A 14,634-nucleotide genomic window follows, 5' to 3' on the forward strand; every position below is an offset into this window, starting at 1 on the left:
CACCATGTCCCATCACATACGGATCATGATTATGCCCATTATTCTGGAGCTTGGGTGGGGACAGAATGCCTTTTTTTCCTCTCAGGGAGTTTTTTCATGACACTACTTAATTTCCCTCCTAAAACACGGATTATTCCATCAGTCTAATACAGCCCAGGATTTTTGTCTTCACAATAAAAGATGAAGCTTAGAACTGGATCACTTGTCCCTTTCTTTTTTTATCGCCTCCCAGTTAAAAATGTTTGCATCTCATAATGGCCAGCATGCTCTCAGATCTCCAGTTGGGCTCAACATATTCAAGTCTCAACGCTATCTTCTTTGTAGTTTTAGCCTTTTTCCAGAAAATGGGTTTAGTCTGACCTCCATAACCACTCTGCTTCCTGTCATAACGGCGCTTTTCCTGGGCATACAGGGAATCCTTGCCCTTCTTATTCTGTGTGACTTTGTGGGATTGATGTTTGCCACATTTCTTACAAAAAGTCTGGCAGCTTTTCGGTACATTCACCATGCTTGCAGTAGCGGTATCCACGAGGGAAAAGAAAAGAATGCCTTTAGGATTGCCATTCTACATCCATGTTGGAGCAGTGAACAGTTGTACATTGTCGAGACATAGGGAACAGATTAGGGTAGAGTGTAATGGAAGAGTACTCTGATGTAGGGTCAGCTTTCATGCCATATTCTTCATGCCTCTTACCCAAAGACCCACATAAAGAGACTTGAAATGAAGCATCAGTGGAATAATTTAGATGGAGCAAGGCATGATGCATGAGCCAAAGGATGAGTGGCTAGACCAAAGGATGGTGGTTGCACCAAAGAATAGTGAATGGATTAAAGAATGGTAGATGGATCAAGGATGGGATTACGGACCAAAGGGCAGGTGGACAAATGGACCGATGAATAGGACCCACCTACATACCTTCGGCTGCTCAGCCTGTTTCTGCCATAATCACAATCTCCCTGGCACATATGTCTTTGGAGTGTGTTTTCTCCCTCATGCAAGGTAACTTTTGCCTTCTGTCCAATATTTATCATTTGCTCTACTTGTTGATTCTGATTCAGAGCTGAAATGCCTTTATAAGTACAATCAACACTCTTTTCAGCTCAGCTTACCAGCCTGGCCAGGATGAAGATATGATGCCAGCTGAGTAGTGCCCTCCTCTCTCCCTCCACACTATATCTGTCTCGTAGGCACACCTCTCCCCATCCCCCACCAGGCCACAATGATTTTTCTGCAGAGAAGACTACAGGCCTGGCAGGAAGACCTCTGCCAGCCTCTCGAATTTCACTCCAGAGTGGCTGCTGTCCTGGCTGGAGCTGAATTCGGTCTATTCTCCACCCACTCTCCCTCCTCCTAAGAGCATGTCCCGGGCTCCACGGAGCCCTCACCGACTCTATTGAAATCCAAGCTCAATGACAACACTGTCCCTGGAAGAAAGTCTCTCTCATTCTCAAATGCTCAGTTCTCTTTAGACTCCTCCCCAATTTGATCAAATGAACCTCCTGCTAGTAGCCTCTGCTTCTGAAGAGATGTCTGGACTTCCAGAGCCTCCAGGCCTGACAACTACTTTGGACCAGTTTCTGAGCCTGTCTTAAGACTCAGGAAGGCAAACAGTCTGGGGAGCAGCTCCTGAGGAGCTATCACCATAATTTTAAGTGGCACCTGTGGGGAATAACAGCCTTAGCTTCATATGTCATAGACGGTACTTCCCTATGCTAGCTGTGTGATATTGGGCAAGCCACATCACCTCTCTGAGCACTCCCCACAACTCCTCATCTGGAAGTGGGGGCGTGTATGCCCCTGATTGTAGGCCTATTGAGAAATGGGAATCAGTGAAGGGCTCTGGGGGCAGGAGATCCTGGACCAAAGAATGGTGCATAGACCAAAGATCCATCTTCTGCTGCTTTATGATATGGAAGTGGCTAGAACTTGAATTCTACCACTTGAAAAGGGATGAGCCTGAGGACACCGGGGCTGGCTGGGTCCCCCAGGGAGCTTGATTGAGTATGAGTTCCAGTTCTGGTGAGCAAGCATGGACGGTACAGATACATTCACAAAGAGAGGCTAGGCCAGGGCTCCTTAGAAGCACAGAGAGAGAAATGCCCCAAGACACCTCCATTCCCTGTAGAATGACTTTTTTGGTTGTGTGTGTCTGCTCCCTCACTCCTCAGAACTCAGAAACCCTCCAAGACCATAAGGGTAATGTCCAGTCAGGGTTCTCTTATCTATGTAGACCTCCCCCTAGTTCTGGAATCTCTCTCTATCCTCTACCTAGCATGTTTCTCTCAGTCTATTAATCATCTATCACCCACCATCTATTACCAACCATTTATCATCTATTCTACATTTACATACATACTTCTTTCTTTTACTGTAGACATCTATTTTATCATTTTTCTGTCATCTATCAATCATCTAAGTATGTATCTATATATTTCTATATCTGTCACTTATCTCATGGATCTCTTTACCTATCTTATCTAGATAGCTATCTAAAAGAATTGGTGTCTGACTGTAAGGGCTGGAAAGTCTGAATTTGTAGGGCAGGCCAGCAGACTGGGCTGTCAGTAAGAATGATAATGAGTCTTGGGGCTAATGTTTGGAAACTCAGGAAGGGTTTCTTTTCATGAAACTTTAGTACTTGTTGTATTTAGGCCTTTAAAAAATATATTTGGACCTTTGGCTGATTTGATGAGGCCCAACAACATTACGGAGTAGAATCTGATTTACTATAGGTCCACTGATTAAAAAGCTAACCATGTCTGAAAAGAACGTTTTCAGCAACATCTAAGCTGGTGTTTAACCAAACATGCAGCACCATAATGTACCCAAATGAACAACTATAATAAACCATCACAGATATTTTAACTTTTGTCCCAACATCGCCAACTATTCACAAGCTTTGGGTAGAGTCAGTGTTCTGATCCAGAGTCTAGGGATGCACTTCAGATATGAGATCATGACGGTATCTGTGGGAGCCTTTCTGCCACCTCATCACAGGCCAAGACAAGATGGAGGCTGGTTCCCATTCACACTTTGAACTACCTTGCACAGGTCCTTTCAGTGGTGTGGGTGGCCATAAGGCAGGTGGGAGAATAAGTGAGTTTTTAGATTCTCCATGTTTCCCTTTCACAAAGTTTCTCTTGCCTCTTAAGCTGCTGGGCACTTGCAAATTGTCTCATCTCCTATCCTTGATGACACTTTGGCTGGATATCCCCTAAACTTTGGAACAGGTCCTTCCACAGATGGTCAGAATCTCACTAAGTGGTATTACTTGTTCTCAGCATATGCCAGTAGAGGTGCCTGGCCTGGGTGTGAATGTCTCAGTTGCTTGGGAGGTCAAGGTTTCAAAACTGTCTCTTTAGGTCAGTGCTCCATTCCCTGCATGTACATGTGCACACCGACACCTGTGTGTACGTGCATACACATGTGCATACAGACACAGATACAAACACACACATATAAGAAGCCTCTGCCATCAAGAATGCTTACAAGAATGTTTTGAGTCCTCCAGGGTGTTTGGATGGGCGTTCAGTGACAGCTGCAATGAGCTGGGTTATAGCGGAAGGCACATTCCACTGGGTGAGGTCTGAAGTGGGCCAGAGGCAACTTGTGTCTTAATATACCAGGGCATGGCTAAGCGTTGGATTGGGGGGGAGGAGTTGTGAATGTTTTTCCACTGACTTTTGACAGCTGAGGACAAGTGAATCCTGCGAACATATTTAAGTCAACATGGGATGGATGTGGAAATAGTCAAGAAAGATCCAAATGGTGGTCTAGTAGGCCCCAAAGTGTTCCCCCAAAGAGATCTATGTTGGGATCCCTGGAACCTGTGAATATTACCTTAAATGGTATAAAAGGACTCTGTAGATAGCAGGAAGAAGCATGAGTTGAGGGATTACTCTATATTATTCAATGGGGCCCTAAATGCAGCTATTAGACTCCTCATAGGAGGGAAGGAAAGGGACAGATGCCAGACACAGAGGGGACATGTGATGGGAAGATGGTGATAGAGGTGGGAGGGATGATGTCTCAGTCCCAGGAGCATCGACAACCACGAGGATTTGAAGAGGGAAACTTCCCCAGAATTCCTCGAGGAGGAGGCTCTCCCAATGCCAATCTCCCAGCTAGGAGATACTACCACTGGCGTAGCACTTCCAGCCTCCAGAACTGCAAGAGAATGTTTCCATTGTTGTAACACCACCCCAAGCCCCCAGTTTATGATATGTTCTCTCGCCATGGTCCCAGGGACAATTTCAAAAAACTAAAATGACTCATTAATTATTATTCTTTTGGCTTGGGGGCCACACCCAGCTGTGCTCAAGGCTCATCCCTGGCTCTGTGCTGAGGGGTCATTTCTGTAAGTGACACATAACCCTATGTAGTGCCAGATATTGAACCTGGGTCATCCTCGGGCAAGACAGACACCTGATCCCCTTAATAGCTCTCTGGCCCCATTACTGACCTTTTGGTTTTGGGGTTTTTTTGGTTTTCCGGACCTGTGACAGCCACATGCTAGGCAAGCTCCTTATCCTCTGTATTGTCTATCGTGAATTGACCATGCTGGAAGCATCTGGAATGATCAACTGGATCCAGCTGCTTAGTGGTGGGGCCATCTGCCCTGTCCTGGGCATAAACCTGAGCGCATGCATGTGCGCACACACCCACACACACTTACTGAGAGAAGCCTCACCCTCAAACATGCTGTCCGAATGTCTGCAGGGCGGCAGCGTGTGTGTTTGGATAGGGACTCTGACAGCTGCAGCGAGCTGAGTTCCTGTGGAGGGCACATTCCACAGGGCAGAGCCTGTCGTGGGCCCGAGAGGGACAGGCCTGACTGAGGGAATACCGAGGCTCCCGCTCAGAATCGCCATCCTTCCTCGGGAGTGGAAGGAGTAAACCTGTAGAAGCACAAAACCCAGAAGCTGGATCATGAAGGTAGCTTTCACCCACTGACTGAGCCACCAGTCCACGTGGGGGTCTGTGGCTGAGGCCTGGTGCCAGCTCCCTGGAGAGCCTCCCCAGCGGCAGTGTGGCTGTCAGGGCTGCCCTCTCTGTCCTCAAAGAGGCTGAGCTGCTTTCCCATGGGACTAGGAGGGGCTTCAAGCCAGGCACTCAGGGGCCTCGGGCCGTTCAAGCTCTTTCTAGTCTCTTGTCACCTGGTGCGTCTCTTTTACCACTCTGGTAAAGGCTAACAAGACATCTAGTCCTAAATTGATAAGCCCTTTCTTCCTAAAGCGGCAAGTCCTGATTAAATTCCAGGCCTGACTTGGTTCCGAAAGTGACTCACCATCAGGCAGGAGCCTTCGTCTCTCAGGGAGCCTGCTGCTCTGGGTGGGGAGTGCGGATCTGCTCTGGACACCTGAGAATATTTCTCACAACCCCCCTTAACCAGCTCCATGTGGCGGTCTTGTGTTCCCTTTCCGTCTGAGACCTACTCCCTCAGAACACTCATCTCTAGGTATGCGACATGGAGCTCAGGGGCAGCTGAGATCTCTAGATCTTAGGGACTTTTGTCTTCTTTGCCTAGGGCCTCAAGCTCTATTAAAGCCATCCTGAGGGTCTGGAGTCTCAGGGCCTGCTGTCAGGGCCCTGCTAGGCACTGGGGAATTTGGTTGAGGGTGTGCTCATGCAGGATCTCAGATTTCTCCCTGTGACTTCATTCTGCTTGACTCGTAACCCCTGGGACCCCTGAGACGAATATCGAAGACATGACTCGCTCCTCTTTCTCTCTCTATCACCCATGCTTGCCACTCATCTTTGCTATCTTCTCCTCTGTAGTGATGTCTACTCTCCCGTTGATGTGAGACCCCAAACCCAAAATGTGCATCTGCTACGTGAAAACTCTGCCCCAGCCCTGCCTTTTCCCCACCGACTCCACGTCTTGAGGAACGGATAGTTCCCAGCAAAATTGCTGCAAAGTGCATCTCCAAAGAGTAATGGTTATTTTTTTTCATTGATTGCTGTCATGCTTTTTTTTTTCTGGTAAAGAAAAGAAATTTTCTAGTTGTCTGAGCTAAAAGCTTTTGGTCAGGATTGGGTTTGAGTAGGGTCTTTTCCCAAGGCCTTTTGAGCTGGGACCAGGTTTGAGTCCCTTTGGCATGGATTTTTTAATTAGTTTCTTGCAGTTCCTGTAATAAAGCACCACAAACTGGGGTAGCAGAGTATAGCAGAAATCTCTTCTTTCTCAGTTCTGGATGCCAGGAATTAGAAACAAATCTGTCTGCATTTCCAGGCGCTGGCTGGGAACTTCAGAGGAGAAGGCTTCCTCAGCTCTTCCCACTTCCGGTGGCCCCAAGCATTCCTTGGCTTGTGGTTATATCCCCCCATCCAATATCTGCCTCTGTCTTTCCTCCTGTGTCTGGCATTTTAGTATGTATCTGATCACTTTTAGGGCCTATCCAGGTAACTCAGGATAATCTTCTCATCTCATCATACTTACCTAAAGCATCACATGTGCCATATAAGGCAATATCTATAGGTTCTGGAGATTAGTACAGGGGTAAATCTGCAGTGGCCCACATTCAATCTACTCTACCTCTCTCAGCTTCCAAAGAGGGCTCATAGGACCTGTAGGGAGGGAGAAGCACCAACCAGGGAAATTTCTAGAAACTAGAGGAACACAGCTACCCATTGGTATCTGTGATTCCTCCAGGGAGGTAAACTCATGCCACTTAGCAGGCAGCACAAGATGCCCTCCATACCCAAGGGGGCAGTCGACTGGGGTCTTTCCTGACCACAGAGGCTAGAGGTGAGGGAGGATTGGCTTTTTGGTTCTGGCTGGGCCAAGGTAGAGCAGGGTGGCATTGTATGTCATGGATCAGCCAATCATATGGGACCTCTGGTACAGAGCCTACCCTAGTCATGCCTTCCTTTAGAGACTTCCCCTATCCTGCCCAGGCCTGGGGCTCAGGAGGATGTAGTTTGATCTGTTTGCTCATGAGAGTGCTGAGTCAGCACCTTAGGGACCAACCCTCCCTTAGGTACAGACATTGGGTCAAACCCCAGCCATATCTGAAAGCATTGGAAAACCACATGAACGTGGATTTTGTCACAGCAATAGTGAGAGTCAGCGACAGAGTGGAATCCAGAAGTCATTTGCTGCTCAGTATGGAAATACTGTAACCTCCCTGAAGAAGTTCTAGAACAATCAAGGGTTCCATATGTACATCTCCTCAAACCATGTCTAGTTGTGATGGCTGAAAGCTAGAACCCCTGCAGGCCTGGGGCAAGGCAAGGCTAGTGAGTGTGCAGGAAGTGGGTTTTCTGGAGGACCCACTCCAGATGCTTCCAGAATGATCTGCATGTGTTCAAGTATGAGGGGACACCTCACGCTCATCACCACTGCAGACCCAAGTTCCAGTGGCTTCTCCATTGGTCTTGAGAGTTCTTCCATCAGCTCTGCTCCTCTGTGTTTTATTTGTTTTGAGCCACACCCGAGAATGCTCAGGGGTTACACCCGGCGGGCTCAGAGGACCATATGGGATGTTGGGGATAGAACCCGAGTTAGTCACGTGCAAGGCAACACCTTAACTGCTGTACCATTGTGACAGCCCTGTCTGCCTCTCTCTTTGTCCCACAGATACTGCATGCCCAACTGTTCTCCCAGAGCAAATTGACCCCCAAGATCTTATGATGTCTGACAACCTGCTTTTACTTTTTAATAGGTGACATACTCAGCAGTACTTGGGGCCTTTGGGGCCATTCCTCAGCAGAGCTCGAAACATTTGAGCCAGTGTGGCTTGGCAGTCATCAGGGCCACTCATGGTGTTTATTGAGGCAACCATGCACTGTGGTTATAGAACTCAGGTCATTGCACATTCAGAGGATGTGCTTTACCACTTGAGCTATCTTCCCGACACTCCGACAACCTTCTTTGGAAGGAAGCAAGGAAAAAACTCTCCCTGCCCTAGAGCGGGAAGTGCGCTACTTTTCGAGGCCACATGGGCTGTAGCCGTGGCTGAACTAGATGGAGCTCACCACCATCCATCTTACTGCTTCATTCTCCATTGGACTGCGCCCCACCGGTGCTGTTTGATCACCAGGAACATCTGCAGGAGCTTGGGGCTTTCAGGCTGGCTCAGGTCACTCTTCCTCCTGTCCCACAAGGCCTTGTACCAGTGCCAGATAATTTTTGGCAAGCAAAAAGGTTATAAGACCAAAATAATTGCCCTCATTTTATGGCTTGGGGTCTTTTCACAAAAGTGAATAGTGTGGGGGCTGGAGCGATAGCACAGCGGGTAGGGCGTTTGCCTTGCACGCGGCCGACCCGGGTTCGATTCCCAGCATCCCATATGGTCCCCTGAGCACCGCCAGGGGTTATTCCTGAGTGCAGAGCCAGGAGTAAACCCTGTGCATCGCCAGGTGTGACCCAAAAAGCAAAAAAAAAAAAAGTGAATAGTGTGTGGCCCCAGAGGCTCCTGCTTGCTCTGCTGATTGGGGTGGAACAAGCCTAGGTAATTGCCTCTTCTGTGGAAATTGAGCACATTTGATGTCATCAATTAGGACCAGTGAGGTGCAGAAGATCCAGGGGAGGAATAGTTTCCACTGCCCTCTGCCCTGTCTTGCCAGCCCATTGCCCGTGTCCTGCCCAACTCACGGGCCGTTTCATTTCTCCCTGGGCTCGCCTGCTGTTTGTCTCTGGGAGGCTGATGTGACAGCGTTCCTGAGAGCATGGAGCTCAATTCCTCACCCTTAGCACTTGGGGCAAGGGCGGTGCACATCAGGAGCCCCGAGGAACACAAGCATCCCTTGTGCCAGCCCTTTGCTATTGGCTCTGAACCTCACGCCCACTGAGGCCTTCTGGGACCCCCATCTTCAGGCTGGGTGGGGAATTCGGAGGAGTTAGGAGCTGCCAGCCTTGTGTTCTTGCGAGCTATGTCCCTGGCTTCCAATGCTGGAGAAGCTTAGGTGGCCTTGCTGGCAAGCATGCTAATGCCCCCTGGCATGGTGCCCACTCACGGGCCTGCACTTGGGTGTTCCTGGTCCGGCACTGGCAGCTGTGACATAGGCCAGGCTGCCCGGGCCCTGGTGTTGCTGTCTGCTGGAACCCACTGTCTGCAGTGAGGGAGAGCCCAGCTGCTGACCCAGCTGCCTGACCATTCTCTGTGCACCTGCCTTCAGGGTGGGGGGCACTGCCTGAAGTGGGGAAACTGGCTCAGGGAAGCCTGCCTCTTTTCATTTCGAAGTTTGACCCCCTAGGAGGGAGCCACCTCTTGTCGTTTTCAGGGAGGCCTTGCTCACCCATCAGAAGAGAAGTAACAAATAACCCCCCACTCCTTGCTGGCCAGAAACATTTCTGGGAGATAGAGAGAGGGCCAGGTTTTATGTCAAAGGGAAAACCCACCCCAGTAGCTTAATTTTCTGAGGATCCTTGGAGGACCACAGAGTGACACAGAACTGTCTAGGCCAGACCTTGGCAAGGGGGGCAGCTGCAGGTTGCGAAGCCTCTGTGTGGGGGTCCCTTGCTGTGAGTTCCAATAAGGCTTCTCGGGGTCCCTTGAGGCTATTTGGGAGTTTTCTTTGCCAAAGAGTGCAATCCTATAACTTAACCTGCTACTTCTCAGGGTCCTGGAACAGATCTGACTCCCGTCTGGAGTATCGACCAATCCAACCCGGAGGTTGAGACTCCAGGGTCCATAGTGCTCAGGGGGCTGAGATAGTGAGCGATGGCTGAGACTGTCCTGCTTTACGGCACCGTCTGACAACTTTGGCATTGATTTGGCTCTGGAGTGTCCTGTCCTGGGACCCAGATTCTGTGATGGCCTGGGTAGGTTCCCCCAGTTCCTAAGTTCTTTCCGAAGACTGGGATGGGACTAGTGTCTGTGTGCCAGCATCGACAGCATGAGAGACTGAGGGGCAGTGGGGCAGAGATGGGGGAGTATCAGAGTTTTGGGGACCAGATCTGTGATTACTGAGGTGTGTTTGCAGGGCCAGCCAGAAAGGGGGGATACCTTTGTCTGTGTGTGGGGGTTCCTGCCCTTTCTATGCAGTGGGACTCCCAGGGATGGGGAGAGGCATCAAGGGAGCGTGGGGAGAGGATGGTTCTGCTTATAGATCTCAATGACCAGGTCACCTTGCCCTCCACTCCATGAGGTGCAGGCCCCAGGCCCAACTTCATGCCGTTCGCCAAATTCACTCTGGCGGCGGCACGTGGGAGGCAGGTATTTACTGGCAGTCTCCGCTTCTCAAATGCCAGATGGCTGTGTGTTCTCATCGCTATGGCAGCGGTGGCTCTGGGCCCCAAAGGCACAGTGACACCAGGCAAGAGGGCTGGCAACTTTGCTGGGAAGCAAACCGAGTTAGCACAGTAAGATGCCTCTTACCGTATCCCCCTGTGGCCTCTGTCTTCCATGGCAACTGAGGTCAAAGTTATTTCTTAGCATTGAAAGAGAATCAATACCCCTCGAGAGAAACCATTGTTTTTCCTGATTGAAAGCCTCCCAGTGCCTGCAGCTCGCTGCAGGTCTCTAGCCTGGTGATTCTTCCGTGACCAGTCAGATCTGTGGTCTAGAAGGCCCCAAAGGTGCCGGACACCTCTAACTAACCAGCCTGACCTGAATATGTTCTGTTCGATCAACAGGATGTCAGACCAGCAGGAGAAATGATGGAGACCAAAAGGAATCATTTTTTCCTTTTCCAGACAACTGTTGGCCCTGAGTCTCTTGAGGATGGCTGGTTGCGTATCCCTATTTCTCTCTGCAGCCTCTTTGGACCTGGCTTAGATGGCCCTAAAGAACTGGAGGCCTGTTTTCCTCTGATGTAAAGGAAAGTCCACCCCTCTGGGTTCCTCTCGTGTTGCCCAAGTCCTCTTCACAGCATCACTCAGGTTAGCAAGAGAAAACACAATTTCATGACAGGCATATGGAGAACGTTCCTGAAGGCAGTTCTGAGAAAAAGTGGGGGCTAATTGGTGATATTTATCCCATGTCAAGAGGCCTGGGGTTTCAAGAAGAAAGGAGGAGAGACAACATACAATGAGTTGGGCAAATCTCTTTACTCTGAGGTCAAAATAAGAGAGGTGACACGTTTCTACCTGGATAATCCCCCAACTACCTTCTGCTAGGCCATAGAAAGGAGGAGCTATGATTGCTTCTCTGATAAGGAAAAGGAAAAGGACTGAGATAAGGACAAGACTTTGGGCCTCTCATGGTCTGTGCTCAGAAAACTGTTTTCTTTAAAGCCAGAATCACAGGTCTTGGAGACTCACGGGGACTCGGTGGACAAGGTGACACTTACTGGAAGATGCATACTCTAGGCATACCAAGAAAAGTCTCCTAGACCCGAAGGGGGGAGAAATGGGAAGTGAAGGTGGGGGAACAACATCAGGGAAAGCAAACCACAGGAGGGTTGGGAATCAAGGCATTGGGATCTGCAGAGCAGGGCTGATGACAGGGGCCATCAGTTTGGGGACCAGGAGTAGCTGGACTCGTAGTTCCCGAGACCTGGCCCAATAACTCTGACAGAAGCGAAGGGGCTGCCGCACTGGAGACATGCCCATGTGGGCACACCATACAGTGGATCTACTGACAACAGAGCTGACCAGCAGCTCACTGGGAAGATCCCATGCTGCTCCCTAGATAGACTCCAGAATACCAGAAGACAGGGTCACTAGAGAACCAGAAAAGGAGGACTTGGGAGTTCCTAAGAACTACTTGTTTCAGAAAAAAACCCGAATGCCAGAGAACAGATGACTGGTTAAAGAAACTTTGGTACATCTACACAATGGAATACTATGCAGCTATTGGAAAAGATGAAGTCATAAAATTTGCATATAAGTGGATTAACATGAAGAATATCATGTTAAGTGAAATGAGTCAGAAAGAGAGGGACAGGGGCTGGAGTGATAGCACAGTGGGTAGGGCGTTTGCCTTGCACGCGGCCGACCCGGGTTCGATCTCCAGCATCTCATATGGTCCCTGAGCACCGCCAGGAGTAACTCCTGAGTGGAAAGCCAGGAGTAACCCCTGTGCATCGCCAGGTGAGACCCAAAAAACAAAAAAAAAAAGAAAGAGAGGGACAGACATAGAAAAATTGCACTCATTTGTGGAATATAAAGTAACAGAATGGGAGACTAACACCCAAGAATAGTAGAGATAAGTACCAGGAAGATTACTCCACAGCTTAGAAGCCGGCCTCATATGCTGGGGGAAAAAGCAGCTCAGATAGAGAAGGGACCACCAAGTAAAGGGTGCTAAGAGGGCCTGTTTGGGATGGGAGATGCAGGCTGAAAGTAGACTATGATGACCACTTAGTACCTCTGCTGCAAACCACAATACCCAAAAGGAGAGAGAGCAAAAGGGAATGCCCTGCCACAGAGGCGGGGTGGGGTGGAGGGAATGGGGTGGGGGTGTTGGGAGGGATGTTCGGACCATTGGTGGTGGAGAATGGGCACTGGTGGAGGGATGGGTACTCGACCATTGCATGACTGAAATGCAAGCACAAAAGTTTGTAAGTTTGTAACTGTACCTCACGGTGATTCACTAATCACTGTCACTGTATCACTGTCATCCCGTTGTTCATCGATTTGCTGGAGCGGGCACAATTTTAAAAAATTTAAAAAAGAACTGCTTGTTTCATTTGGACCACCCTACAGTCTACCCCATCAGGACTTCCCAGGGCACAGACTCCTTGGAGCATGTTTGTTCCCCATATTAATGTGAACGGATAGGGAAGAGGTTCTATGAATATATAGACCAGGACCAACAGCGCTTTGAGGATAGCCTGTTCCAGGACAGACAGATATTAAAACCAATCACTAACAAACAAAATAAAATATAAAGGAAGCCTAGTTAACGCAGGGAACCAAAGAAAATTTCAGAAAGATTAAAATTAATACCCTTTGAGAGGTAGAGAAATATTATGTCAAAGACGATTGCATAGTGCAAAATTCCAACTCTGTGACATTCTGGGAAAGGGCAAAACTATGGAAACAGTAAAATCAGTGTTTGCCAAGGATTAGAGAGGAGGGAGGGATGAATAGAGGGAATGGCAGAGGATTTTTAGGACAGCGCAACTACTCTGTGTACTGTAATGATGGATACGTGTCATTATATATCCATACAAGAGAACCCTCATGGAATCTATGGACTGGATGAATCTGAGTTTTCAATATGGTTTCACCATTTTTAACAAATGCACAATTGTAGTGAAGGTTATCAAGTGTGGGAGAGGCCATGTTTCTCTGTGTGTGGGGAGGGGGAGGGGGAGGGGTGCTAGGGAACATATGAGAACTCTAATTTCCACTTAATTTTGTGTGAGCCTAACACTGTTCTAAAAGCAGTTTGTTAAAAATAAAAGGTTGTAAAAAATGAAGCGAATCTTATGACAAGAGAGGGCTTCATATGATTTGGATGTATGTGTCCTTCCCAAATTTATAAATTGAAAACTCAAAGTCTTTAAGAGGGGGTGGGCCTTTGGAATTGGTTCTCAAACCCTCTGGTGGCAAATTGAAGGGCAGACCTGCATGAATGGGGTTAGAACTCTGATAAAGGAGGTCCACAGAGATCCTTTGCCCTGTCCCCTTGTGAGGACAAGAGTCCTGGAGGAAGACTCCCGTAGACCATTCTGGTTATGCTGATCTTGGACTTTCCTCCTCTAGAACTGTAAGATATCAATTAGTTCTTGATAGGTTATCCAGTCTTTGTTTTAATTGCCAGGATGGACAGGGGTCTTGGGAAATACAATAGAAGAAAATTTGAGAATAGATTAAAAAGTTATATAGAATGGAGGAAATATTCCAGAACGTAGAACAAAATCAACAAGCCAGGGACATTTGAGGAAAGCACAGAAGCTGTTGACTGAGGTTAAACTCAGGTTCAATCTTCAACTAATGAGAATTCCAAAAAAAGATAAGAAGAGGAACAAGGGGAGAATATTTTTCAAGAAATGCAGGAAGCTTCCTGCAATGAAAGTACAGTGGCTGCCAGTTTTATAGGGTCCACTGAGTGACCAGTACAACGAATCAAAACAGCAAGAAACTTTATGTGAAGGAACATTATGAGATTGCAAAACACCAGAACAAAGAAAAAAACCTGTCTTCCCAAGGCACATAGAGAGATCAACTGCCAAAGATCTTCAAGCAGAACACCTTCAGGCTTCTCAGCAGCAACTGGGCATCAGGAGAGGGTCTTCAGGTAAGATCGTATGTGAGGAACTCCCCGTGTGGTTGTTAATACAGAGAAAAACTGCCGCCCAGAGAAAGGGGGGTCCTTCTACAATCCTCCCAGCAAAAATAGGGTCAAGAATGGAAACCAAGGCTGACTTTCCAGCCATTTCTCTCAACCATCACCCCTGCCCTTTCCCATTGCCCTGCCCCACACCTCAGCAGTCAAGCATCCTACACATAGCTCCATTTCACAAATATGGCCAGTGAGGCACAAGAGAGCTAAAATGAGACAAGAATTCATGGATAAAATTTACACATACGAATACACAAGAAGTGTGTTCTTAATTAAACTCTCATAATGACACCATTATAGAGGGATGGGCAGTTTTAAGAGAGCTGCATACTCTCTATCCCATTGGTTTAAATGCCAACATTTTAAAAAGGCACTGGTCACTGTCACACCCAGGATATTGATCTGCCAGGACATAGGAACAGTTCTGGTACCGTCAGACTCATCTTATTGATCCCC

The 14,634-nt window shown here is 48.2% G+C and overlaps 1 protein-coding gene across 1 annotated transcript; it reads right to left on the minus strand.

Annotated features, from left to right (window-relative positions):
- Positions 1 to 232: 232 nt before the first annotated feature.
- LOC129400043 (60S ribosomal protein L36a-like) lies at positions 233 to 508 on the minus strand. Its single transcript, XM_055122707.1, has one exon. The coding sequence runs from the start codon at positions 506 to 508 to the stop codon at positions 233 to 235; it is 276 nt and encodes a 91-aa protein (XP_054978682.1).
- Positions 509 to 14,634: the final 14,126 nt, after the last annotated feature.

Source organism: Sorex araneus, chromosome X, assembly GCF_027595985.1.
Source record: "Sorex araneus isolate mSorAra2 chromosome X, mSorAra2.pri, whole genome shotgun sequence".
In the NCBI taxonomy this organism is placed as follows: domain Eukaryota; kingdom Metazoa; phylum Chordata; class Mammalia; order Eulipotyphla; family Soricidae; genus Sorex; species Sorex araneus.